The 24,261-nt window shown below is 44.7% G+C and overlaps 2 protein-coding genes across 9 annotated transcripts in view; one reads left to right on the plus strand and one right to left on the minus strand.

The window, feature by feature from the left end:
• The window catches only part of NUGGC (nuclear GTPase, germinal center associated), a 75,721-nt gene extending 57,891 nt beyond the window's left edge, over positions 1 to 17,830 (minus strand). For 2 of the 5 annotated variants that reach the window (XM_074384104.1, XM_039461188.2), the window contains exons 1-3: positions 15,145 to 16,242; positions 11,978 to 12,352; positions 1,632 to 1,720 (exon numbers count right to left, since the gene is read on the minus strand). In XM_074384104.1, the coding sequence (XP_074240205.1) occupies positions 1,632 to 1,674 (43 nt within the window). In that variant the 5' untranslated portion in view covers positions 1,675 to 1,720; positions 11,978 to 12,352; positions 15,145 to 16,242. Of the gene's footprint in view, positions 1 to 1,631; positions 1,721 to 11,977; positions 12,353 to 15,144; positions 16,244 to 17,685 lie in introns of those variants that run through there. The other 3 variants (XM_074384102.1, XM_074384103.1, XM_074384105.1) reach the window with 3 other exon arrangements.
• An 11-nt stretch (positions 17,831 to 17,841) lies between these two features.
• The window catches only part of ELP3 (elongator acetyltransferase complex subunit 3), a 99,337-nt gene continuing 92,917 nt past the window's right edge, over positions 17,842 to 24,261 (plus strand). For 2 of the 4 annotated variants that reach the window (XM_003937211.3, XM_010347781.3), the window contains exons 1-2: positions 17,842 to 18,049; positions 21,939 to 22,038. In XM_003937211.3, the coding sequence (XP_003937260.1) occupies positions 18,031 to 18,049; positions 21,939 to 22,038 (119 nt within the window). In that variant the 5' untranslated portion in view covers positions 17,842 to 18,030. Of the gene's footprint in view, positions 18,050 to 18,267; positions 18,359 to 21,938; positions 22,039 to 24,261 lie in introns of those variants that run through there. The other 2 variants (XM_074384106.1, XM_074384108.1) reach the window with 2 other exon arrangements.

Raw genomic sequence — 24,261 nt, forward strand, 5'->3', positions numbered from 1 at the left:
CAATTTCTAAAACGCAAAACTCTCCAGAAAGGAAAAAGTGTTCCATCTTGATTTATGCCATGTAAGCATAGTACTTATATTACATTGTAACCAAAATAAACCAGCATGAACTTGGATCGCAGATCTTATTATCCCTGTTTATTGCTCAAGCACCTCCTTGCCCTTTCCAGAATTCTCCACCGAATTGTCCTAGGAACCAGGCTCTCTGGGTGGATGACGGCAGTCCCCTAGCACACTGCTGCTGTTCCTTCTTGCCACCACAAGGTGTCACTTTTGAAAACTGATCCCCCAACAGCCTGAGCTGAGATGCAGTGTCATTGGTGACTTCTTTTTTTTTTTTTTTTTTTTTGAGTCGGGGTCTCCACTGTCGCCCAGGCTGGAGTGTAGCGGCAGGGGCAGGGTCACGGCTCACTGCAGCCTCAACTGGCTCAAGCAATCCTCTGACGTCAGCTCCCAAGTAGCTGGGACTACAGGCACTCACCACCACACCTGGCTCTTTGTTTTTTTTAGAGATGGAGTCTTGCTGTGTTGTCCAGGCGTGTCTTGAACTCCTGGGCTCAAGCGATCCTCCTGCCTTGGCTTCCCAAAATGCTGAGATTACAGGCAATGATTCAGACCATTGCCAGAGGCTGCCAGAAACCTTTCAAGCAAAACAAACCCATTCCTCAGGGTTAAGTTTAACTGAGGGGATCCTGAAGTGGCAGTTCTTCCCAGATGCCTGCTCAGGCTTGCTTCAGATGTTAGCCTCACCCCGCAACCGAGAAACACTGGTTCACGTTGCCCCTAAGGGAATCTAGCCCCTCGGAGTGAGGAAAAGTATCTTCTTCAGTCCTCAAAACACAAAGGATGTGATGCACCGCTGTTTTCTGCACCTGGGGGTTACATCCCTGTCACTGCCTATTGGGAAGCTCCTTCATTGGCTCCCGGGGCCCTGTACCAGCCTTCTGAGGGAGGGAAGCCACCCACACTGGCTCCAGTGAGATTCACCCTTCCAGGAGCCGCTCCGGGGTACCTACACCTCTCCTAAGGAAAGCCACCTAACATCATTCCAGGGGGCTTGTAAGAGAGGCTAGCTTCAGAGAGTCCAAGATGACTTTCTGGAACACTAGTATTATTATTTTTGAGATGGAGTCTCGCTCTGTGGTCCAGGCTGGAGTGCAGTGGTGCAATCTCAGCTCACTGCAACTTCTGCCTCCCGGGTTCAAGCGATTCTCCTGCCTCAACCTCCTGAGTAGTCAGGACTACAGGTGTGCATCACCACACCCTGCTCATTTTTGTATTTTTGGTGGAAATGAGGTTTCACTGTGTTGGTCAGGCTGGTCACAAACTCCTGACCTCAGGTGATCCACCAGCCTCAGCCTCCCAAATTGCTGGGATTACACATGAGCCACTGTGCCCAGCCTGGAACATCATTTATTTTTTTAAGGAAGAAAGTCACATTTATTTAACCGCTGGCGAAACAGTTGAGCTCATTGTCAATAGGCTATTTCAGTTACTGTTGAAATAACTGGTCCTCATTCACTACTTAAACTATGGCAACAGTTAAATATAGTCCCAACCCATTTGCCATTTATCCTGTAACAGTAATCAGTTCCTATGTTCTCCATCAGGAGATGCTGCAGAGATGTTACCTGGATGTGGTTCCTGGCCGAAAACATCCTTCGTTTCTGCCATGCCTTGTTATGTGAACACTTTCTCTTCTCTCCTTAGGAGAACCAGCCTGCATAGACAAAGTACAAAGACAGGTAGGACGGCAGAATTTGAAAGTACAGAAGGTAAAACCTAAGGATGTGTAAATCTGCCTGTGCAGTGTTTCTGCCCATTCCAACTTATCTCTGAATCTCTCACAACACCTAATACACCGCTTAATGGAAATATGACAAAGATCAGTGTTTGAACACTGGTTTCCAGTAATGCTTGTATCTATAAGAGTCTAGGCCAGGCACGGTGGCTCACGCCTGTCATCCTAGCACTTTGGGAGGCCAAGGTGGTAGGATCACTTGAGGTCAGGAGTTTAAGACCAGCCTGGCCATCACAGTAAAATCCCATCTCTATTAAAAATACAAAAATTAGCAGCGCATGGTGGTAGGCGCCAGCTACTTGGGAGGCTGAGGCAGGAGAATCACTTGAATCTGGGAGGAGGAGGTTGCAGTGAGCCAGGATGGAACCACTGAACTCCAGCCTGGACAACAAAGCGAGACTCTGTCTTGAGTAAGAAAATAAAAGAGTCTAAACCAATATTACCTGAGAGCTTTAGGGTAACTCAGGCTGAAATGAGAATAAGCCTCTGGTGACCAGAGCTGTGAAGGTGAATTTATATAGCTTCGCTGCTTTGGGTGGCGTTCGTGCTCCAGTGGGGCAAGCCTTGAACCCTGTGCCAGTGATACTTAGTTCCAGCAAGTCTCAGCAGGAATCTGGGAGGTGGAGGGAACATTAGATATTCCTAGAGTTCCCTGGAGTTGCTTTGCAGGGGCTGCTGACTGAGGAGGGAGACGCAGTGACTTGGTTCCCTGGACCTTCTTCACCGATCGCAACTTCCACCAGGAGGACATCGCGCCTGAGCTCCACATGCAGCTGGCAGCACGGAGCATCTGCAGGAGCGAGAGGAGAGCCGCGTCCAAAAGAACAAGGGACAGATCCAGTTGCTCTCCAGTCCACCGGCAGATAGGGCTTGGACATGGAGGGAAAGCTGAACCCACAGCGGCTTAGAACAGTGGGCACTGCCCAGACAGGGTGGAATCAGCTAGCCCGGAGCTGGTTCATCTCCAGCCATAGAGAATAATTTGGGGAACATAAGTGGGGAGCGCCCAGCGTGCTTACTGGCTGTTATCTGATGTTTCTGTTTGGATCACTCAGCTGTGTATTTCAAGAGCAGGGTCACCAGCCCTTCTGAAATATGCAAAAATCCCTCCTGATCTGTCAACCCCCACTAGACCCACGGGCCGTTATTTAGGGATACTGGGCCTCATTTACACATTAACCCCAAATTCAAATCACCATTCATCAGTTACTCTTAGTTTGGTTTGCATATAGTAACCGACTAAACGGCTTGGGTATTGGTGGGTGTTGGGTGAATGTGGTGAGAGCCCCTATTAAGCGCAGGGTTCCGAGGCGAGGGTGGAGCTCTTTCCCTCTCCCTGCCTCCTCTCTGCAGCCACTCTCAGACCATCCCACGCTCCTTACAGTTCTCTAAAGCCAGGTATCCTATTGAACACCCGAACATCGTGATTCTCCTGCCTCAGCCTCCCAAGTAGCTGGTGCCCACCACCATGCCCTGCTAATTTTTGTATTTTTAGTAGAGATGGGGTTTTAGTGTGATGGCCAGGGTGGTCTTGAGCTCCTGACCTCAAGTGATCCTACCACCTTGGCCTCCCAAAGTGCTAGGATGACAGGCGTGAGCCACCGTGCCTGGCCTAGACTCTTATAGATACAAGCATTACTGGAAACCAGTGTTCACCCCTTCTTTTCCCGGGCGAATTCCTGCTCTTTCTTCAAAATCCTGTTTTAGTGCTTCCTCTGGGAAATGATGTCGTGTTCTCAGCCATTCTGCTCCTGTGTTCCCGCCGCTGCATACGCGCTGTGTTTACGTCTCTGTGCTGTGTCTCTGTACACATTGTGCTTTGTTTCTGTCTCTTCCTCCTGGTTGAACCACTTGAGGTTCGAGGACTGCATTTTTTTTCGGTGTTGCATTCCTATCGAGAAGGGCAATGACTGACTGTAATGGTCGCTGAATGAATGGATCACATAACAGATGAGAAGCTTTCCATGAGATTCCACACCAAAGGATGTTTAAAAGCTAAATGGGTTGTTTCTGTCTGGTGGTTTGTTTGCTAAATGTGTTATTTTCTGTCTGGTGGTGACAGAGTTTTGTTCTGTCACCCAGACTGGAGTACAGTGGTATGATATCAGTTTACTGCAACCTCCACCTCCTGGGTTCAATTGATTCTCCTGCCTCAGGCTCCCGAGTAGCTGGGATGAGAGGCATGCACCATCATGCCTGGCTAATTTTTGTATTTTTAGTAGAGACGGGGTTTCGCCATGTTGGCCAGGCTGGTCTTGAACTCCTGGACTCAAGTGATCCACCTGCCTCAGCCTCCCAAAGTGCTGGGATTATAAGCGTGAGCCACCACACCTGGCCCTGAATTCCTTTTTGATATGTCCTGGCTTAAAGATCAAAGCAAAGAGTAGAAATAAATAGCAAAGTATGCAAATGAAGCAGCACTCCCAGCGAGGACTCTCCACAGGGATGAGGCATACTTGACGTCAGGAAGGGAAGACACAGGTAAAGGCAGACGATGGGGAGGAGGCTTCAGGGTGGTCCTCAAATGCATTACCTTAGGGCTGCAAATAAAAGAGACGTGCTGCATATTTTCTAGGGTTCCCAGGGGTTAGAACTGGATCCATTAGGTGGAAGGTAAAGAAAGCAGTTTGGCTTAACATTCGCAAGTAATCAGAGTTACCCAAAATGGATTGAGCTCCCTTAGGAAGCAGTGACTTTTCTGCCTCCAGAGGTGTCTCAACCTATATTAATATGACCACCTGATAATGACACTGGGCTAGATAAACTTTAAGCCTTCTTCAAATCCCAAGATTCTATGTTCCTACCTGAAATTTTCACCAGGAAACCTGGTAATGGAAGTACTCTATGAAGTTACTGAATTTCACAGGAGGCACAAGCAATTTCTGGTTTGGAAGACTGAGTCAGAAATGCTGACACACATGAAAACTTAGGTGAGTTACGAGGAAAAAAGGCTAGATGGGTCGGGGCGGTGGATCACGCCTGTAATCCCAGCACTTTGGGAGGCTGACGTGGGCGGATCACGAGGTCAGAGGTTTGAGAACAGCCTAGCCGACATGGTGAAACCCTGTCTCTACTAAAAATACAAAAAATTATCCAGGCGTGGTGGTAGGTATTTTTGGTCCCAGCTGCTTGGGAGGCTGAGGCAGGAGAATGGCTTGAACCCAGGAGGCAGAGGTTGCAATGAGCTGAAATGGTGCCACTGCACTCCAGCCTGGGCAACAGAGTGAGACTCTGTCAAAAAAAAAAAAAAAAAAAAAAGGGTAGATAGGTTATATAATGGGTAAATATACCATAATGTGTGTCAATAATTTTAGGCAGGATGTGATGGTTCATATCTATAATCCCAGCACTTTGGGAGACTGATTGAGCCCAGGAGTTTAAGACCAGCCTAGGCAACCAAGTGAAACCCTGATATTACCAAAAAATAAATAAATAAATAAATCAGCTGGGTGTCATGACGCACACCTGTATTACTGGCTATTTGGGAGGCTGAGGTGGGAGGATCCCTTGAGCCCAGGAGTTCCAGGTTGCAGTGAGTTATGATTGCAACACTGCACTCCAGCCTGGGTGACAGCAGGACCCCGTCTCAAAGAAAAAAAAATTAGATACAGAACTAGGATTACCCCAAGGAAAAAGATCTGTCATTTTCCAAAGAGAGCAGCTCAAGGAGTGACTCACACAAAATGTTCCGCATCATACTGTCACAGTGAGCATTGGAAGCAAAACAAAATGTATGTCCCAACCCATCGACAAATCCAGGGTCGACCTCCAGCACAGCTGGTGTGCTGGAATTCAAATTCTAGGAGGAAACAGTGGAGCCAGATAAAGTGTAAAAGAACTGATAGGCCAAGTTGATAAGAGTCCTGGTCATACAGACGCTGAGATTAGGGCCTTCAATTGAGAGAGCTGTGGACTAACGGCACAAAATCAAAGGGCTTTCAGTTTAGAGCAGAAGCAGCTGTAGTAACCAAATTCTGGAATATGGGTAGGGGTTTTGGCTTCCTTCAGAATCACAGGAACTTTAGTTCATTTGACTTCATTTACCAAATCAACAGTACACAGTGTCCAGCAAGGGCCCTTAGCACATAACTAGCTAGGGTTGGGTTGGGTTGGGTTTAGCTGCATGCAATGAAGACAGAAAACCACATACTTCCCTCTGTAGCAGCATCTGTGGCCTCCGTATACAAGTCATTTGTGAACTCTAACTGAAATTTGGAATGGTTGGAAATGATGTGGATTTGGTTGTGGTGGATTGGGCTTCAAATTCCTTTGGCCAGTGTTCAAAGACTGCCGGGAAGGGATCATCTGATGACCAAACAAAAACACTGGCAAATGGAAAGGGATCATTTACAAAAAGGCTCAGAGGACGAAGAAAATAAACACCAAGTACTTAAAAAGGAAAACCGATAAGCAAATAGGGGTAGTTTGGTCCAGACACTCAGTACATAGTCATTGGGTTGCACTCAGTGATGAGGTGGGAAGAAATCAGGTGTGGAAGCTTCCAGCTCCGGCTTTGCCACCAATCAATGAAGCCAGAGGACTTCCAACAAGTCGTTTGGTGACCCTGGGCCTCAGGTTTCCCATGTGTAAGGCAAAGACTGAACTAGCCCTTAAAGTGTGAATGTTCTCTGATTTAGATTAGTGCTAAAAGGATAAAAATTCTCACTTTGAAAATGTCAAGCTGGGCACAGTGCCTCAGACCTATAATTCCAGCATTTTGGGAGGCCGAGGCAGGCAGATCACTTGAGGTTAGAAGTTCGAGACCAGCCTGACCAACATGGTGAAATCCTGTCTCTACTGAAAATATAAAAATTAGTTGGATGTGGTGCTGTGCACCTGTAATCCCAGCTACTCAGGAGGCTGGGGCAGGAGAATCGCTTCAACCTGGGAGGCAGAGGTTGCAGTGAACCAAGATCGCGCCATTGCACTTCAGCCTGGGTGACAGAGCAAGACTCTATCTCAAAAAAAAAAAAAAAAAAAAAAAAAAACAACTTGGGAAAATGTCACCTGTAATTGAAACTGAGACTGTACTAATGATTAGGGATTCTGTGTGGCCAAGAGCAGAACAACTGCGAGTACTGTGATTTCAAGTGCATCGTATTAAAGAGAATATGAGCCACAGGAGTCTAGTCCTGCTCGAAGCCATCCTGCAGTACACTTCTCCCCAAAGGAAGGAATGATGGTGTCCATTGTGAAAATTTGGTTTCTGTGGAGAAGCAATTGAAAACTAGCCAAATATATTGCTCAGACAGGCAAGGTTCTGCCTGTGTGGTTTATTTCACTTACATTTCAGCGATGCCATTAGCCACTGAAGTCTTGCGTTTAGTACTTATTTACATTCATGTGCACTGAACCTAAGAATAGCATCTTTTAAATAAGACTCTGCACATTCAGCTAGACTTAGGAAGGTAGCACAGAACCAGTTTCCTGATAAATCATGATAACTGTCACAGTTATTCTTCCTTCTCTCACTCTCCTTTTCCTGTTTGTGTTTGCTTATTATCTTTTTTCTTACAGGAAAAATCACAGAAGCAACACAAATGCAGGTCATTCCTGTACTAGAACAGCTGCATGTCATGGCATTAAATAAAAAATGCAGGCCAGGCGCGGTGGCTCGCTTCTGTAATCCCAGTACTTTGGGAGGCTGAGGCAGGCGGATCACGAGGTCAGGAGTTCAAGACCAGCCTGACCAACACAGTGAAACCCCGTCTCTACTAAAAATACAAAAATTAGCTGGGCGTGATGGCATGTGCTCCTGTAATACCAGCTACTCAGGAGGCTGAGGCAGGAGAATCGCTTGAACTCAAGAGGTGGAGGTTGCAGTGAGCCGAGATAGCATCACTGCACTCCAGCCTGGGTGACAGAGGGAGACTCTGTCTCAAAAAAAAAAAAAAAAAAAAGAATGCTAGGGTCCCTTCTTCCTCAAATCCAGACCCTGAGGCCCAGGAAGGGGAAGAAAGTTGTCCAAGGTCACATAGTAAGGTTACGGCAATGAGAACTGAAACTCAGGTTTCCTGACTGCAAGTTCAGTGTTCTTTTCATCGCATTCAGCAACCTCTAACAGGCACTATTTAAACAAGCCCTCTGGAACTCGGGTGTAGGGGAATGGAGGGAGTAGCGGCCACAAAGCAGGGTTCCCTCAAATGCATGGCAGAGGCAATAAGGAAGGCTGATGAGTGGCTGTCGCCAAACTGAAGCGCAGCGGCATGGGCGCTCAGCTCACTGCAACCTCTACCTCCCAGATTCAAGTGATTCTCCTGCCCCACCCTCCCAAGTGGCTGGGATTACTGGTACCCGCCACCACACCCAGCTAATTTTTGTATCTTTAGTAGAGACAGATTTCTCCATGTTGGCCAGGCTGGCCTCAAACGCCTGACCTCAGGTGATTAACCTGCCTCAGCCTCCCAAAGCGCTAGGATTACAGGTGTGAGCCACCAGGCCCAACCTTCCTGCCTGGAAACTCAAAGACACCTCAAAAGTAAAAGAGGCTGGAGAGAGAAAGAGAGAGCCTATGAGAGGAGTACATTTCCCCTGTATTTTTTGCGTCCAATGCAAAAATCAATGTGTTTATTACAAAGGACAAATGACCTTTTCCTTTCCCCTAGTTATTCTCCTTTAGTTAGAATCTCATTTCGCCCTACCTCACCTTGCATCATTAACCCTTTCCAACACTATTCTTGTTTTCCTTTCAGTTCTACTCCTCCAAAACAGCATAATATTAAAAAAATTCAAATTCTTAAATTAGCAAAGTTTCTCAAAGGAGCATTTTGACCATTAGCATTGGTTTACTCTCTACTTTTGTTTTGTTTTGTTTTGTTTTGTTTGTTTGTTTTTTGTTTTTCTCAACTGTATATTCTTCCAGGTAAGTTTTAGAATTACATTTCCAATTTCCATCTACCACTTATTCTCAAAATCTCTACTTTTAATAAATATGGGAATTGCTTGGTACATAGCAAGCACTAAACAAATTATTTGTTGAATGAATGATGACAGATAGATAGATAGATGATAGAATCTTTTGTGTGTGTGTGTATATATATATATATATATATATATATTTTTTTTTTTTTTTTTTGAGATAGAGTCTCACTCTGTCGCCCAGGCTGGAGTGCAGTGGCGTGATCGCAGCTCACTGCAACCTCCACCTTCTGAATTCAAGCAATTCTCCTACCTCAGCCTCCTGAGTAGCTGGGATTACAGGCGCACGCTACCATGCCCAGTTAACTTTTTTTTTTTTTTGGTAGAGATGGGGTTTCACCATGTTGGTCAGGCTGGTCTCGAACTCCTGACCTCATGATCCACCCACCTTGGCCTCCCAAAGTGCTGGGATTACAGGCATGAGCCACTATGCCCAGACTTTGTATCTATACCTATAGATAAATCTATCTATAATATTAAGAATAGCAGGAAGTATATTTATTATTTTATTTATTCATTCAACAAATATTTGTGAGTACCTATGATGCACCAGGCACTGTTCTAGATACTGGGGGTGCAGCAGGGAACAATAAGGGCATGGTATCTGCAAACACAGGGTCTCCATATTCCAGATATGAATGGTGGAGTGAAAATTACTGGGGATTTGGAGTTAGAATGCCTGGATTTTTGCTCCTGAATTCAAACTTTAATGCAACATAGAGCAAATCACCTGATCTGTCTGAGTGTCCATTTCTCCACATATAGGATAGAAATGATTTTTTTAAAAAAAACTATATCAAGAGTTCACTGGCTGGGCACAGTGGCTCACACCTGTAATCCCAGAACTTTGGGAGGCCGAGGTGGGCAGATCACTTGAGGTCAGGAGCTTGAGACCATCCTGGCCCAACATGGTGAAACTCCGTCTCCACTAAAGATAGAAAAATTAGCCAGTGTGGTGCTGCGTGCCTGTAATCCCAGCTACTTGGGAGGCTGGGGCAGAAGAATCATTTGAACCTGGGAAACGGAAGTTGTGGTGAGTCGAGATCGCACCACTGAACTCCAGCCTGGGCAACAGAGGGAGATTCCATCTCAAAAAAAAAAAAAAAAAAGAGTTTGTTGTGCGAATTAAATGTGATAATGAATGCATAATTGCTCTACAGGCACTTACGCATCTGTACAGATGTTATTTTTTGAACATTTTGTGAAGGTCATTAAACTAGAAGTCAGTGTTGTATCACCCAGGCCATGTCTGTTTAGTCTTTGGGAAACAGAGGCCACCTTAGCCAAGATCCTGGCTCCCATTCTTGTCCCTACCGATCAAGCACATTGAGAATGCTCTACCATCTTCCTTAAAGAATCTGGTCAAGTTTTTTCTTGCTCTCACAAGAAGGCAAGCTAAAGAATGAAAGAAGGAAGAAGAGGAGACTGTAAATGAAATGATAGAAAGTTGATGAAATTTGGAATTTATTTCCTTTCCCTTTGAGTTTGGGTTTAGGTTTCAGTGACTATGGTGTTCCAGCATTTCCTAAGCACTTCACTGGCCATTGCACTGCTCTTCCAAACGAGGGATGTCCCAAAGGAGCAATTTAAACACATTAGCTCAGAAGCAAAAGCCAAGCAAGGGCCTCCAAATCTCTAAAGGAAAAGAGATGTTTTCAGCATAACACACTGATTAATGCATTCAGCATTAGAAGTGTGGCCACCAGAAGCAGTCATGGTAAAAGAGGGGTTTTGAGATGACATGTTTTTCTCCATCCTTCTTCCCTAGGTAAAGCGGTAAGCAAAATAAGCAGATTATTTTCATAATGTACTTTAGCGGATTCCAGCGAAACGAAGTTGGATCTTCTCATATTGCTCTCCCAAGATTGTTAAAGCTAATGAGGCATAAGATGACATTTCCGTCCTTATCAGGAATTCATGCACCTGTCAGCAATTTCTGCAATAGCTGTTTTCTTTTGGGAAGAATGATGAATGACTTGCCTAACATCACACTGTTCAGTAAAATTCAAACTAAAACCTGATTCTCCCAATTTCTAGCCCTAAATCACTGGCCTTTTTCACAACCTTAAAATTCACTTAACAGTCTGAGCATGGTAATTCATGCCAGTAATCCCAGCACTTTGGGAGGTTGAGATGAGAGGATCCCTTGAGCCCAGGAGTTTGAGACCACCAGCCTTGGTAAAAAAGTGAGATCCTCATCTCTACAAAAAAAAAAAAAAAAAAAAAAAAAAAAAAAAAAAATTTAATTAGCTGGGCGTGGCAGCATGCATCTGTAGTCCCAGCTACTCAGGAGGCTAAGGCAGGAGGATTACCTGAGCTCAGAAGGTCAGGATTACAGTAAGCCATGTTCACACCACTGTACTCCAGCCTAGGTAACAGAGTGAGGCCTCAGAAACACACAAAAACCCCAAAATTCACTTAGACAAACGGAAAAGTCAAATTGACTTTCCCTCAAGAAATAACTTGCTTTAAGAAAGTCAAATGAGAGAGAAGAGAGACAAGTGTCCCATACAGAAAAATTCCAAATAATTGATGTAGCTCCTCCACCCTCAGGCAGGGAGAACAGAACTTCATGCTCCCTAAGTGTGTGCTGTGCATAGCAACTTCTTTCCAACAAAAACACTGCGGAGACTGGAGCGAGGAGAGGGCCACTTTACAGCAGAGAAACCAGACAAGCACCGCCTCTGCCAGGTGGCCAGGGTCAACACCAACAGTCCTAAATCACCTTGACGATATGGACCCTTGGTATGATGTGATGAGAACAGCACTTTAACTCCATGACTCCTTCGCCAAAACCCATAACTCCAGTCTAATCACAAGAAAAACGTCAAACAGATGCCAGTAAAGAAGAATCCTACAAAACACCCAACCAGGACCCCTCAAAAATGTCATATTCCTCAAAAACAAGGAGAGTCTGAGACACAGAATTACAGATAAGAGGAGCCTAAGGGAATATAGTAAATGTAATGCGCTATCGTGAATAGGACTCTACAGTAGAAAACAGACATTAGATAAAAACCAAGAATCTGAATCAAGTACAGCCTTCAATTTAACAATAACATATCAGTATTGGTTCATCAGTTGTAATAAACGTACGACACTAATATAATAGGGGAAGTTGGGTGGGGATTACATAGGAATGCTCTGAACTATCTTCTCAATGTTTCTGTAAACTCCAAAGTGTTCTAAAACTTAAGGTCCATTTAAAAAAAATCAACCACAAGTTACAGTATAAATTACATAAAAGAAACAACTTACCAAACGTCACCGAACAGAAGAAGACAAACAGAAGAAAACTCTGCGTTGGTTACAGGAGTCCACAAAGGAGCTGATGGCAGCTTCTTGGTTCAGGTATTTCAAACCAGCTGGAGTACATAGCCCTTTGGGGCCACAATCGCAAAGCCACGTTTACACAGCAGAAGTGAAACTGACTTGCTGTCCGGGGACTATTTACCACGGTCTCCTCCCACAGATACTGATTTATGTTGTCTTCTCCTTTCACATCAATCTAAATTTGCCAGGCACAGTGGCCAACACCTGTAATCCCAGCACTTCGGGAGGCGGAGGCAGGCAGATGACTTGAGATCAGGAGTACAAGCGCAGCCTGGCCAGCATGGTGAAACCCTGTTTCTACTAAAAATACAAAACAAATACAAATTTTAAAAGATTAGCTGGGCGTGGTGGGGCATGCCTATGATCTCAGCTGCTCGGGAGGCTGAGGCAGAGAATTGCTTCAGCCTGGAAGGTGGAGGTTGCAGTGAGCCAAAATCATGCCATTGTACTCCAGCCTGGGTAACAGAACAAGACTCCGTCTCAAAACAAACAAACAAAAATCTAAATGGTACATGAAATGGGGATCTTGCCTCCTTCTCTGCCATGTTGCCACATGCAGGCAGATCTGTCTTTTTTTTGCTTTCCAAACGCATCACTGCATCCCCCTGAAGCATCCTCTCTCTGAGGGTGAACACGGTTCAGAAGACCCGGCTCACTGGAGCAGATGGGCAAAAATGCCCCAGGTCCAAGAGAGACAGAGCACTGGGTTTGAGACACCCAACTGGAAGACATGACTGAGAGAGATGGATGCTATGAGATAATAAATACAAACTTATTCTTGACCCTAAGTCTTCAAATTCACCAAAAATAACATTTGGTAAATCCAGTGTTGTTTGATTCATTGGATTGTTTGGATATAGAAATGAGTGATATATTGTTTAAATCTCTTTTTGGAATTTACATTTTAAAGCCGTATATTTTTATTTTATTTCTTTATTTATTTAGAGACAGGGTCTTGCTCTGTCACCCAGGCTGGAGTGCAGTGGCACAATCATGGCTCACTGCAGCCTCGACCTCTCGAGCTCAGGCCATCCTCCCACCTCAGCCTCCTGGGTAGCTGGGACCACTACCATGAGCCATGGGCCATGGGCCATCACACCCAGCTAATTTTAAATTCATATTTTTAATAAACCCAGAAAACAAAAATGTTAAAGTGCTGCAGGGAAGAGACGAAAATACAACCCACTTCACTTTGCTCTGTCTGGCAACCCAAACCAAAGACAGGGAAAAAGCTGTTCCTTGAACCCTCAGCTTCAGGGTGTCTATTCCCATTAAAGGCCAACTCAGTCATCACCAAGACAACCCTCAGTACTCCAGGTATGTATTTAGTGCAAAGAGGGGATTCAGAAGGCATAGAGGTCAGAACAGGAAAATAATTGAAGATAAATGTTTAAAAAACTGCTCTTAAAAACTGCTTTGAACTTTCAGCAAGATGATGTCCCTCCTCCATAGAAACACCAATATAAAGTTCTAAACAAAGAAAGTCACCATGAATGCCATCCTGGGTGCTGAGCCTTATACTGGTCTCTCTAGGCAAAATCACACCTGCCACTTACATTCATGTCACATGTGCTCAGCTCTCCCTCTACTGGCTATTTCTTAGCTTCAGTGATTAACCGCGAATGCTACTAAATTACTTAATAACTGAAATTAATTTTGAGCATTTTTAAAGCTTTCTGGGGCCAGGCACGGTGGCTCACACCTGTAATCCCAGCACTTTGGGAGGCCGAGGTGGGCAGATCACTTGAGGTCGGGAGTACAAGAGCAGCCTGGCCAACATGGTGAAACCCGTTTCTACTAAAAGTACAAAAATGAGCCAGGTGTGGTGGCGCGTGCCTGTAATCCCAGCTACTTAGGAGGCTGAGGCGGAAGAATGGCTTGAACCTGGGAGGCAGAGGTTGCAGTGAGCCAACGTAAAGCCACTGCACTCCATGGATGACAGAGCAAGTCTCTGTCTCAGGGCTCTGTGGAATAAAATAAAGCTTCCTGGGTTCTGTTTTTGTTTTGTTTGTTTTACACGGGGTCTCACTCTGTCACCCAGGCTATAGTGGTGTGATTATGGCTCATTGCAACCCGGACCTCCTGGGCTTAAGTGATCCTCCCACCTCAGCCTCCCAAGCAGCTGGGATTACAGGCATGCCACCACACTTGGCATATATATATATATATATATATATATATATATATATATACATACATATATATATTTAGTAGAGATTAAGTCTTGTTTTGTCACCCAGGCTGGTCTCAAACTCCTGAGCTCAAGCGATCCTCCCACCTCAGCCTCCCAAAGTGTTGGGATTATGGGCATAAGCCACCAGGCCCAGCCTCTGGGATTCTTTACGGTAGTCCTTGGCACCTGCTATTGGATACCTGAATTCTAAGCCTATTCGATGTTTCTCCATTCTCTCAGGCTGAATTTCCATTGAACTCACTGAAAACACTGAAGCAATGAAAACGTTCACAGAGTCTCATTATCACACCCAACCACCTACCAGGTGCTCTCCCCTCCAGCCTGTTACTAATGAACTATCCATGTGCCCATTAAAGGCCAAAACCGTTCTCTATGCACCAGATTCCATCCCTCTCTCTAACTGAAGGACCACGTAGACGACTTCCTCCTCTTCTCTTAATTCACCAAACTTTTACTCCTCACTGGATTATTCCCACCGGTGAACAGACTTGATGTCGTTTATTCCATTTTAACAAACACTTCCCTGGACCTCCATTTCCCTGCCAGGTATTAGTACATTTCTCTGCACTTCTTTATGACAAAACTCCTAGGCCAGGCATGGTGTTAGCACTTTGGGAGGCTGAGATGAGAGCCCAGGAGTTCAAGACCAGCCGCAGCACGTAAGGAGACCTGCCACCTCTACAAAAAATAAAAATAAAAATTGGCCAGGCATGGTGGCACATGCCTGTAGTCCTGGTTACTTGAGGGGCTGAGATGGAAGGTTCACTTCAGCCTGGGAGGTGGAGGCTGCAGTGAGTTGTGATTGCACCACTGCACTCCAGCCTGGGTGACAGAGCAAGAACTTGTCTCCAAACAAACAAACCCCCATAACTCCTCAAAAAGAGTTATCTATACTTACCGTCTCAAATTCCTTTCCTCTGAAGCGAATATAAACCTATTCCAGTCAAGACTTCACCCTTCCCATTCTATTAAAACTGTTCTTGTCAAAGTTCACAGTGATCCTGGTCAATTTTCAACCTTCATCTCCCTTGAGCCATCAGGAGCATTTGACCTGGTCGATCATTCCGTTCTGTTTGACAAACTTTCTACATTGGCCTTTGAGATATCCGCTCCTAGTTTTCCTCCCACCTCCCTGGAAGTGCCCCTGTCTTTGCTGGTTATTCACTTGCTTTTCAACCTGTTAATAAAATACTCCAAGGCTTTGCCTCTGGTGTCATTCCTTTCCACAGCCACCCTGTTTCATAGCTTTCAATTTCACTCACATGTCAATGGCTCTCGACTGATATTCAGCGTCAGTCTCTTTCATGTCTTCCTGTTCACTAGTCATCCCAATATACAACAGATTCAAAGCAACCCGTCAGTCCCTTGAGACACTTCTCCACCTAATCTCCATTTCAGCCAATAATCATACACTGTTCCAGTCCCTTGGTGCAAAAACTTTGGTGTCACACTTGATGTCGCTGTCTGCCTTTTATATTCCACATCTGATCTGTCAGGAAGTCTTGCTGAAATCTTCAAATTATATTCAGAATCTGAACACTTCTTACCACCTCTACTGCTGACTACCCTGATTCGAGTCACAATCATCTCTGGCCTCATTCAGTGGTTCCTAAACTTTGCTGCCCAATGGAAGAACCCAGGATCTTTTACAGATCCTCATGCCTGACTCCCACCCCTTCATATTCTGATGTAATAGGTGTGGGGTGTCATCTGGGTACTGGGATTTTTCACTGCTCTCCCGCTGACTCCAATTGCAGCAAAATTTGGGAATCATTGGCCTGGCTTTGGTAACTGCTACCCACCTGATCTTCCCGCTTCTAAGCCAACTCTCTCCACAGTCTATTCTCAATGCAGCGCATAGACATGCTTTTAAATTACTCATCAGATCTAACCATTTCTCTGCTAAAAGCTCCAATGGCTCCCCATCTCACTTATGGTAAAAGCCAAAGGCTTTTCAGTGGCCCACAAGGTCTCACATGAGCTGCACTGTCCCCGCCCCACGCCCCACTCCTCTGACCCCTCTTTCACCTTGCCTCACCCACTGCTCCCATGATGTCAGCCTCATCACTGTCCTTGAACATCCTCTCATCTAGGACCCAGGCATCCTCTCACCTAAGACCTTTGCACTAATCATCACCTCAGCCGGAAATACTCTTTCCCACATATCTGCACATCAAGTATTAGCTCAAAAATCACATTCTCAATAAGGCCTTCTGTGACCTGTATTTAAAATTACACCTATAACCACCCATCTCATCCCTCCCTCCCTCTCTGCGTAAAAGAGGAAAGAGGCAGAGGACGGTGCTGTTGGATAAGGAATAGCAGTTCTGGAGTAATGACAGAATTCTATTTTGGACATGTTAAGTTCAAGATGCCTACTAGACACCCAAATCTAACAAGATAGCAAATAATGGAGAAGCTGGGGTTAGACTGGAAACCTGGCAGCAGATATGTGGTGCTCTGAGGATCACCTTGCAGAGATAAGGCTGAGCGACCCCCATGGAACACTAGTATTCTGAGGTGAAGCAGAGACAGAGTCCATAAAAGAAAGAGAAGAAAAACCAAGAGAGTGGAGGGCCCTATCATAAAAGATTTTCGTGGAAATTTTGACGAAGAGTCGAACACTGTAAAACACTTGAAGAGATTTATTATTTATTTATTTATTTTTGAGATGGAGTTTCACTCTTGTCGCCCAGGCTGGAGTGCAATGGCGCGATCTCAACTCACAGCAACCTCCACCTCCCAGGGTCAAGTGATGCTCCTGCCTCGGCCTCCCGAGTAGCTGGGATTACAGGCCTGGCAACTTTTTTTTTTTTTTTTTTTTTTTTTTTGAGATGGAGTCTCGCTGTCTGCAAGGGTGGTGTGCAGTAGCACGATCTTTGCTCACTTCAACCTCCACCTCCAGGTTTAAGAGATTTTCCTAACTCAGCCTCCTGAGTAGCTGGGATTACAGGCACGTGTCACCACGCTAAGTTTTATATTTTCAGCAGACACAGGGTTTCACCATGTTGGCCAGGCTGGTCTTAAACGCCTGAGCTCAGGTGCTCTGCCGACCTCAGCCTCTCGAGGTGGGCATAGTGCTGGGATTACACGCGTCAGCCACTGCATCTGGCCCCAATCTTAACTGTTTTCTTCGGCATAGTAAGGTTAGGGACCCAAGATGTTATTTTCCTTTCGGAAAAGGCACTCACGGCTTTCACGATGGTTACTCATCATGTGTGCCACTCATTCATCTAAGACCAAGGGGCCCACCTGGCCCCAGAGCCTGCACCTCGGTTTGTCATTAGATTCCTGCCTGGTCTTTTCTAGGACCCTCATTAGTTTCCACAACAGGGGAGGGTTCCTCTTCCGTGTTCTCGCCCATTCACGTTCTCACTCATCCTCCCCGGATGTGACGGTCCTAAGCTCCCACCGCCACCCCCCATAAGAGACCACCCACTTCCACCATTTCACTAGATTGGCGCAGCCTCAATCAAGGAGCTCTGTCCCATAGCTGTATCGCCCAAGCGGCCACTCTGTTCAGACGCTCCTGTCCTCCATCCCTGAGACGCGGTGCGGGATCGCAGCCGAGAAGCCTCTCCCGCCGCCTGCTTCCCGGCGGCTTGCGCCCAGGGGCGGGGCGGGCGTCTGTGCGCGTCGTCTTCCGGGAAGGACTTTACGATACATTGACCGGCGTTTCACGACAGACGGGGTTGCTTTGTGGCTGTCAGCTTTCCCCGTGGTCTCTTAGTCCGTGCCTGCATTTGTATCTCTGGTGGCTTGCTACGGCGGCGGCGGCGCAGAAATGAGGCAAAAGCGCAAAGGTGCGAAACGGGGAGGAGGTGTGGAAAAGCGGTGGTCCGAAAGGGGCGAACGCCCAGGCGGTCGGATGCGGAACTTTTCCTGCGAGAATTCGCTCACCAGTCCTGTCAGTCGCCCCGCCCCCTAGGATCAGTCTGTCCATTCCTCACCGCTGCCTTTTCGTTTTTCCTTTTGTGCTTTTGAAGCACTCTGCCTTTCCTCTCTTCCGCTTTAGCAGTCACTTAGTATCCTTTGCTTGAATGGTAGAGAAACCTTTATTCCAAGATATGCCCTCCGAGGAGTTAACGTTGTGGGACTTTTCATTTGTTAAGGTTCGTTTCACGACACATTTGACGTGTTAGTTTAGTTTGAAGTTTTATGTTGAAATATGAAAAAGTTATCCTTGGATTCAGTGTAACAGTTGTGCATGCAATTATTCCCATTTTTATTACCGCCTGAAGTGGCATAGAACAGTTCCACCTTTGGTTTTTCAACAGGATGGATTCAAATTTTAAGTATTCTTTCAGAGGTTCTGTTCATATTTCTGTACACTGATTTGGCCGGTTGGTCTAATCATGGTAATGGTTGTCAGAATAACAGCTACCATTTATTGAGTCTGTATTATGAAGTCGGTATCATTTCCCTTTTACAGATGAAGAAGCTGAAATTCAAAAAGTTAAGTAACTTTCCCAGCCAAAAATTATACTTAGGTGTGGCGCTGGTTGGTTAGGCTGTGAGCTCAAAAAACATAAAAACGAAAAATAAATACATCGTTCATCACTATGCCTCTTGACATTAACTGCTGTTTTTCTTTCTTCCAAGGAACAATTCCAGGTGTCCAAGTTACCTTCGGTTGGGTCTTGTCACATTTGCAAGCCCTAAATTAATTGGTTAGCTCACTCTAACTTGCTCCTTCTCAATCTGTCAGGCTTCTTTCAGCTGCTTCTCTCACCAAGTGATGCTGGTTCTTATTTAGAAATTGCCTCTTGGAATAGTTTATTCCTCTTCATTCTGACTGCCAACCTCCTAACCCACTTTCATCACTAATATTTGAATGCTGTTTTAGCTTTCATATACATTATTTATTTGCATCTTAGAACGGTTTTGTGAAATTTGGATGTATTATCCGAATTTTACAGACAAGGAAATAGATGCTTAAAAAGTTGTTGATCTCGGCCAGGCATGGTGGCTCTATGTCCGTAAACCCCGGCACTTTGGGAGGCCAGGGTGGGTGGATCACTTGAGGTCAGGAATTGGAGACCAGTGTGGCCAACATGGTGAAACCCCATCTCTACATACAAAAATTAGCTGGGCATGGTGGCAGGCCCTGTAATCCCCACTACTTGGAGGCTGAGACAGGAGAATCCCTTGAACCTGGTGGGAGGTAGAGATTGCAATAAGCCAAGATTGCACTACTGCACTTCAGCCTGGTGATCGAGCAAGACTCTATCTCAAAAAAAAAAAAAAAAAAATTGTTGATCTTTTCCTTTCCCACAAAGCCAGTAGGGATTGAGACTGGATCCTGTCTTAGATTTGATGGGTTTTTAAAGCAATGTTGCTTTTCAACAGCCATTTGCATAGCATCCAGATTATATGTATTCTTTTCACTTTCTGAATCATTCATTCTTTGTGCTGATACTATTTTTACCTTCCTTAAACATTACTTTCATCTTTTTATTTCCAAAGTTAAGAATATCTCATTCTTTACTGTCAATTGCATTCCATTTCAATGCCTTTGCCTAGTGGCCAGGGTCCCCTGAAATCGATTCTTTACTAAACCCTGTTAGAAAGCTGCATTCTAGTTAGGCTGTGCTCCTTCACACAAAGATAGGCAGTTCCTATGCCTGACATTATTTCTTCTGGATTGCCTTCTTTTTTGCATGTCCAGATCTTGCCTATCTTTAAAGATCCCTGTGCCCTTTCCTCCATGAAGCCTTTTCCTACTCATTTCCTCTTCCAGTTCCTGATACACTCGAGCTACACACGTGGTTTTCAAATCTTATCTCTTCTTAACAGCTGATGTGCTTTCACCCTCCCAATAAATTCTTCCGAAGAACCTCAATATATAAACAGCTGAAAGCAGAGCTGCTGTGCAGGAAATAGAGAGACCCCCTCTTTTTGTTCCCTCCTCCCTTATTTTCCTCTTCTCTTCCCCCTTAGCCATGGCCACCACCTGTCCTGCCTCTATTATGTGGCCCCCGAGGCAGCTCTGTAAAACCCTGGAAGTGCTGAGCTACATGGTTTGGAAAGCATTTAGCCTATGATTATAGACGGACTTCATTTCTCTCAAAACCTGTTGTGTATGTGTTAGCCTCGCCTCATTAAGTTAGAGACCATGTGGTGCAGTGAAAAAAGCATGGAAGTTGTGGGGTAAAGAGATGGACTTCACTCTGGGCTGTGCTGTTTACCATGGCTTGTTAACTTGCCTTAGCCTCATTTTTCACATCTATAAAATGGGATAACAGTACCTACCTTCAGTGTTACTGTAAGTGTTCAAATGGGATACAGTAAATGTGAGGGTTCCATAACTGCCAGGGTCTTCCATCCACACTTTTCCTTATCTTTTAACTTTCTCTATAGTATGGGTCCTCAGCCCCCTGGACCACGGACCAGTGCTGGTTCATGGCCTGTTAGGAACCCGGCTGCACAGCAGAAGGTGAGCAGCAGGTGAGGGAGTGAAGTTTCATCAGTATTTATGGCTACTTCGCATCACCCACGTTACTGCCTAAGCTCCGCCTCCTGTCACATCAGCAGTGGCATTAGATTCTCAAAGGAGCCCAAACTCTATTGTGAACTGTGCTTGCGGTGGATCTAGAGTGTGTGCTCCTTATGAGGATCTAATGTCTGATGATCTGTCACTGTCTCCCATCACCCCCAGATGGGACCGTCTAGTTGCAGGAAACAAGCTCACTGATTCTACGTTATGGTGAGTTGTATAATTATTTCATTACATATTACGATGCATTAATAATGGAAATAAAGTACCCAATCAATGTAATGCACTTGAATCATCCCAAAGCCACTCTGCTCCCCTGGTCTATGGAAAAATCGTCTTCCACGAAATCAGTCCCCAGTACGAATAAGGTTGGGAACCGCTGCTCTACCAGCAAGAAGCTTGCTTGCCAACAGCTTCCAGGCTGATACTCTACAGCTTTTGTCCCTGGAAAAAGACTGGCATTTTTTGCCTTGAACAAAAAAGCTCCCATTGGCCTGGCTTAGAGTTATGCTCATCCTTGAACCAGTTCTTGAACTGAGCTTGCGTGGATTGGGTCATACAAGAACCTGTCAGCTTCTGCTGTTGCCTTTGGATGAGATCGGACACCCCAGTTGACAGGAGAAGTTCATGATGGTGGACAGACGATATTTTAGAAATGCATTAAGATTCTTAGACAGGTTTGAAACTCAAACCTAGGTTTGAGTTTCAACTTTACTTTTTGATAGCATCTTTATGTAACAGGTACATAGTCTTGTTCTCTCTGCCTGTGAATCACCTGAATTCATACATCTAAATCTTTTTTATGAACTCTGAAGAATTATGCAAATATTAGTAATTACAACCCCGGGAGATAAAGGGAAGAGAATTACTTTGGTCCTTTCCTGGATGATTAGGTTCTTTCTCCTCACATTGTTTCTACTCCTACTTGTATCGTTTCCCTTATTTATCTGTAATCATCTCATAGTATATGTGCTTCTAAAGGGAGCTTTTCCCATGTATATGTAGAGCCAGGTTTGTTTAAACTAAAGGTACAGAAGGTATGATCAAATTGTGAACAGAGGTTTAGCGTTTTCTGAACCTGAGCTGTTCATTTGGCATATTTGTGTGGTTTTGGAAGGAAAACTTCCACTAAATCAGACTTTAAAATCAGGTTTGAATGATACCGTTTTTGACATTGTCGAATATTCACTTTCCAGGAGATCTCAGCCCTGCTGAGCTGATGATGCTGACTATAGGAGACGTTATTAAACAGCTGATTGAAGCCCATGAGCAGGGGAAAGACATCGATCTAAATAAGTAAGTGGATCTCAAAAGAGAGCAAGCTTTTCTTAGCTAGCAGATCTCTTTTATGAAATGATCTAGTACTACTTGTTTTCCAGCTCAAGTTTTATTTTAGTTGAGAATTTTAGCTTTCTGCCTTGCCTTGTCTTTCATTTCTTAATGGCAAAATTGTCTCAGAATGCTAATAGCTTGTAATGTTTATTGAGCACTTACTGTATTCCAGACACCGTTGCTAGTGCATTGTGTGTGTTAGCATAGTTACTCCTCTGAGAATTCTGTGAGGTAGGTGCTGATAACAGCCTCATTTGACAAGTGGGTAATCTGAGCCAGAGACTGGTTAAATAATTTGTCCAGGGTAACTAACTAGCAATTGGCAGAGCTGGGATTTGGAATTAGGTCAGCCGTCTCCAGAGCCCGTGTTCTGTGCTCCATCACTGCACATCCTAGTTTCCTTCCCTTCTGTCTCAGCTAAAGCAGCAGCTTTCTGCCGGGAAAGCCCTCCCTTTAGGGCCCCTGGGCTAATCCAACCCTTCCGTGCTGCAGAACCTCTTTGACACATTCACCCACTTCCTCTGCATAATCATGTACAGCTTGGACTTTCCTACAGTCACAAGTAAGAGTTGCCTTTCATCTCTGCATCTACTTTTTTTAAACTACAATATATGTTCACTCTATGTAGATCTTCCCTAGTGAAAAGTTCTCTCCCCATCCCCAGGTCATCACCGCATACAGGAATGACCTTTTCTTAGACTATTCTCTGATACCTGAGATGCTGCAATATTTTACCCCTTCCTTGAATCCTCATGCTTAGTAAATATTTGCTATAGACATAAACAAGTAATTATCTCCTCTTTTGACTATAAAGATATTATATTTTACTGATTTTTCTGCCATGTCTTTAACAGCTTTTCTTTCTGTTTCTGTTGGTTATATCCCTGATTTCTACATCTTACATGTGTTTGTGGTTCTCTCTAATTTAGCACATCTAAAGCTAAAGCTGCCGTCTTCCTTAAAACGCGCCCCTCCTCAGATGTCACCAGCCTGCTATTGGAAGGTCTCTCAGTCTGGCTTCAACCCGCTTTTCCAAGTTTTTAAACTTCTATACCTTTACATTGAAAATCTTCTGCTTTCTATGAAGTTGGTCTACTTGTACTTCTTAAACTATATGCATTCTTGTTTTTGCATCTGCACATAAATCAGCCTGTCCGCTCTCCATGTCATCTTTGTGTCTTTACTGACTGGGACATACTCTTGCTTCTGTGCTCCTTTTCCATGAATATCTCCCAGCACATATCAGATTCCTCTCTGAACCCTGGGAGCATTCATTGTTGGGGTGTGTGTGTGTGTGTGTGTGTGTGTGTGTGTGTTATGACATATTTTAATCATTTATACATTAATTTTTTTGCATGCCTGTCTGCAAACATTTAAACATAGAACATGAAAGGACTGTGCCTTACACCTTCTTCTAAATCTTCTTTTAAATATTAAAAAAAAAAAAAAACCGTCCTGAGTACCAAGCACTCAGGTAGTCTCCTGTCCATGTTAGCTACTCAGTTAGCATTTGCGGACAACAATGTGAGCACCTCACAGATATTTCTAGGTGGAGTAAAGTGAGAAGACAGGGTGACTATTAGCATTTGGCTAGCAGGCACAAAGAGAAGCTGGTAAAAAGAGTTTTTTAAACTTTCAAAAATATATACTTTATTTCCTATTTGGTTCTGTGTAGCCAGCCTTGATTTTTTTTTTCTTAATTGTTGGGTTTTTTTTTTTTTTTTGTCTAAGACAGTAGCTTTCAGTGATTTCTTCCTCAGGACATTTGGCAATGTCTAGGGACATTCTTGAGTGTTAGAACAGGAGACAGGAAGAAGGCTGGTAGTGGGTAGAGGCCAAGGCTGCTGCCAAACATCACTCAATGCACTGGATACCCGCCACGGCAAATAACTGTCAGGTGCCAAGTGTCAGTAGTGCTGAGGTCAAGAAAGGCGCAGTCAGAATAGTCCTTTGAAGCTGCAGCACTGTTCTGACCTAGACTACATTTTGTCATTGTCTGGGGACCCTTCTCCCTCCAGAGCCCTCTGGTTTTCTTTCTGGTACTAGAGAGCAGGAAGTAGTCATTCACTCATGAATTTTATTCTTCTGTTTCCCTGATACTCACAGATTTTTTTTTTTTTTTTTTTAAAGACTGAGTTTTGCTTTCGTTGCCCAGGCTGGAGTGCAGTGGTGCAATCTCAGCTCACC

The sequence above is a fragment of the Saimiri boliviensis genome, chromosome 13 (genome assembly GCF_048565385.1).
Source record: "Saimiri boliviensis isolate mSaiBol1 chromosome 13, mSaiBol1.pri, whole genome shotgun sequence".
NCBI lineage: Eukaryota > Metazoa > Chordata > Mammalia > Primates > Cebidae > Saimiri > Saimiri boliviensis.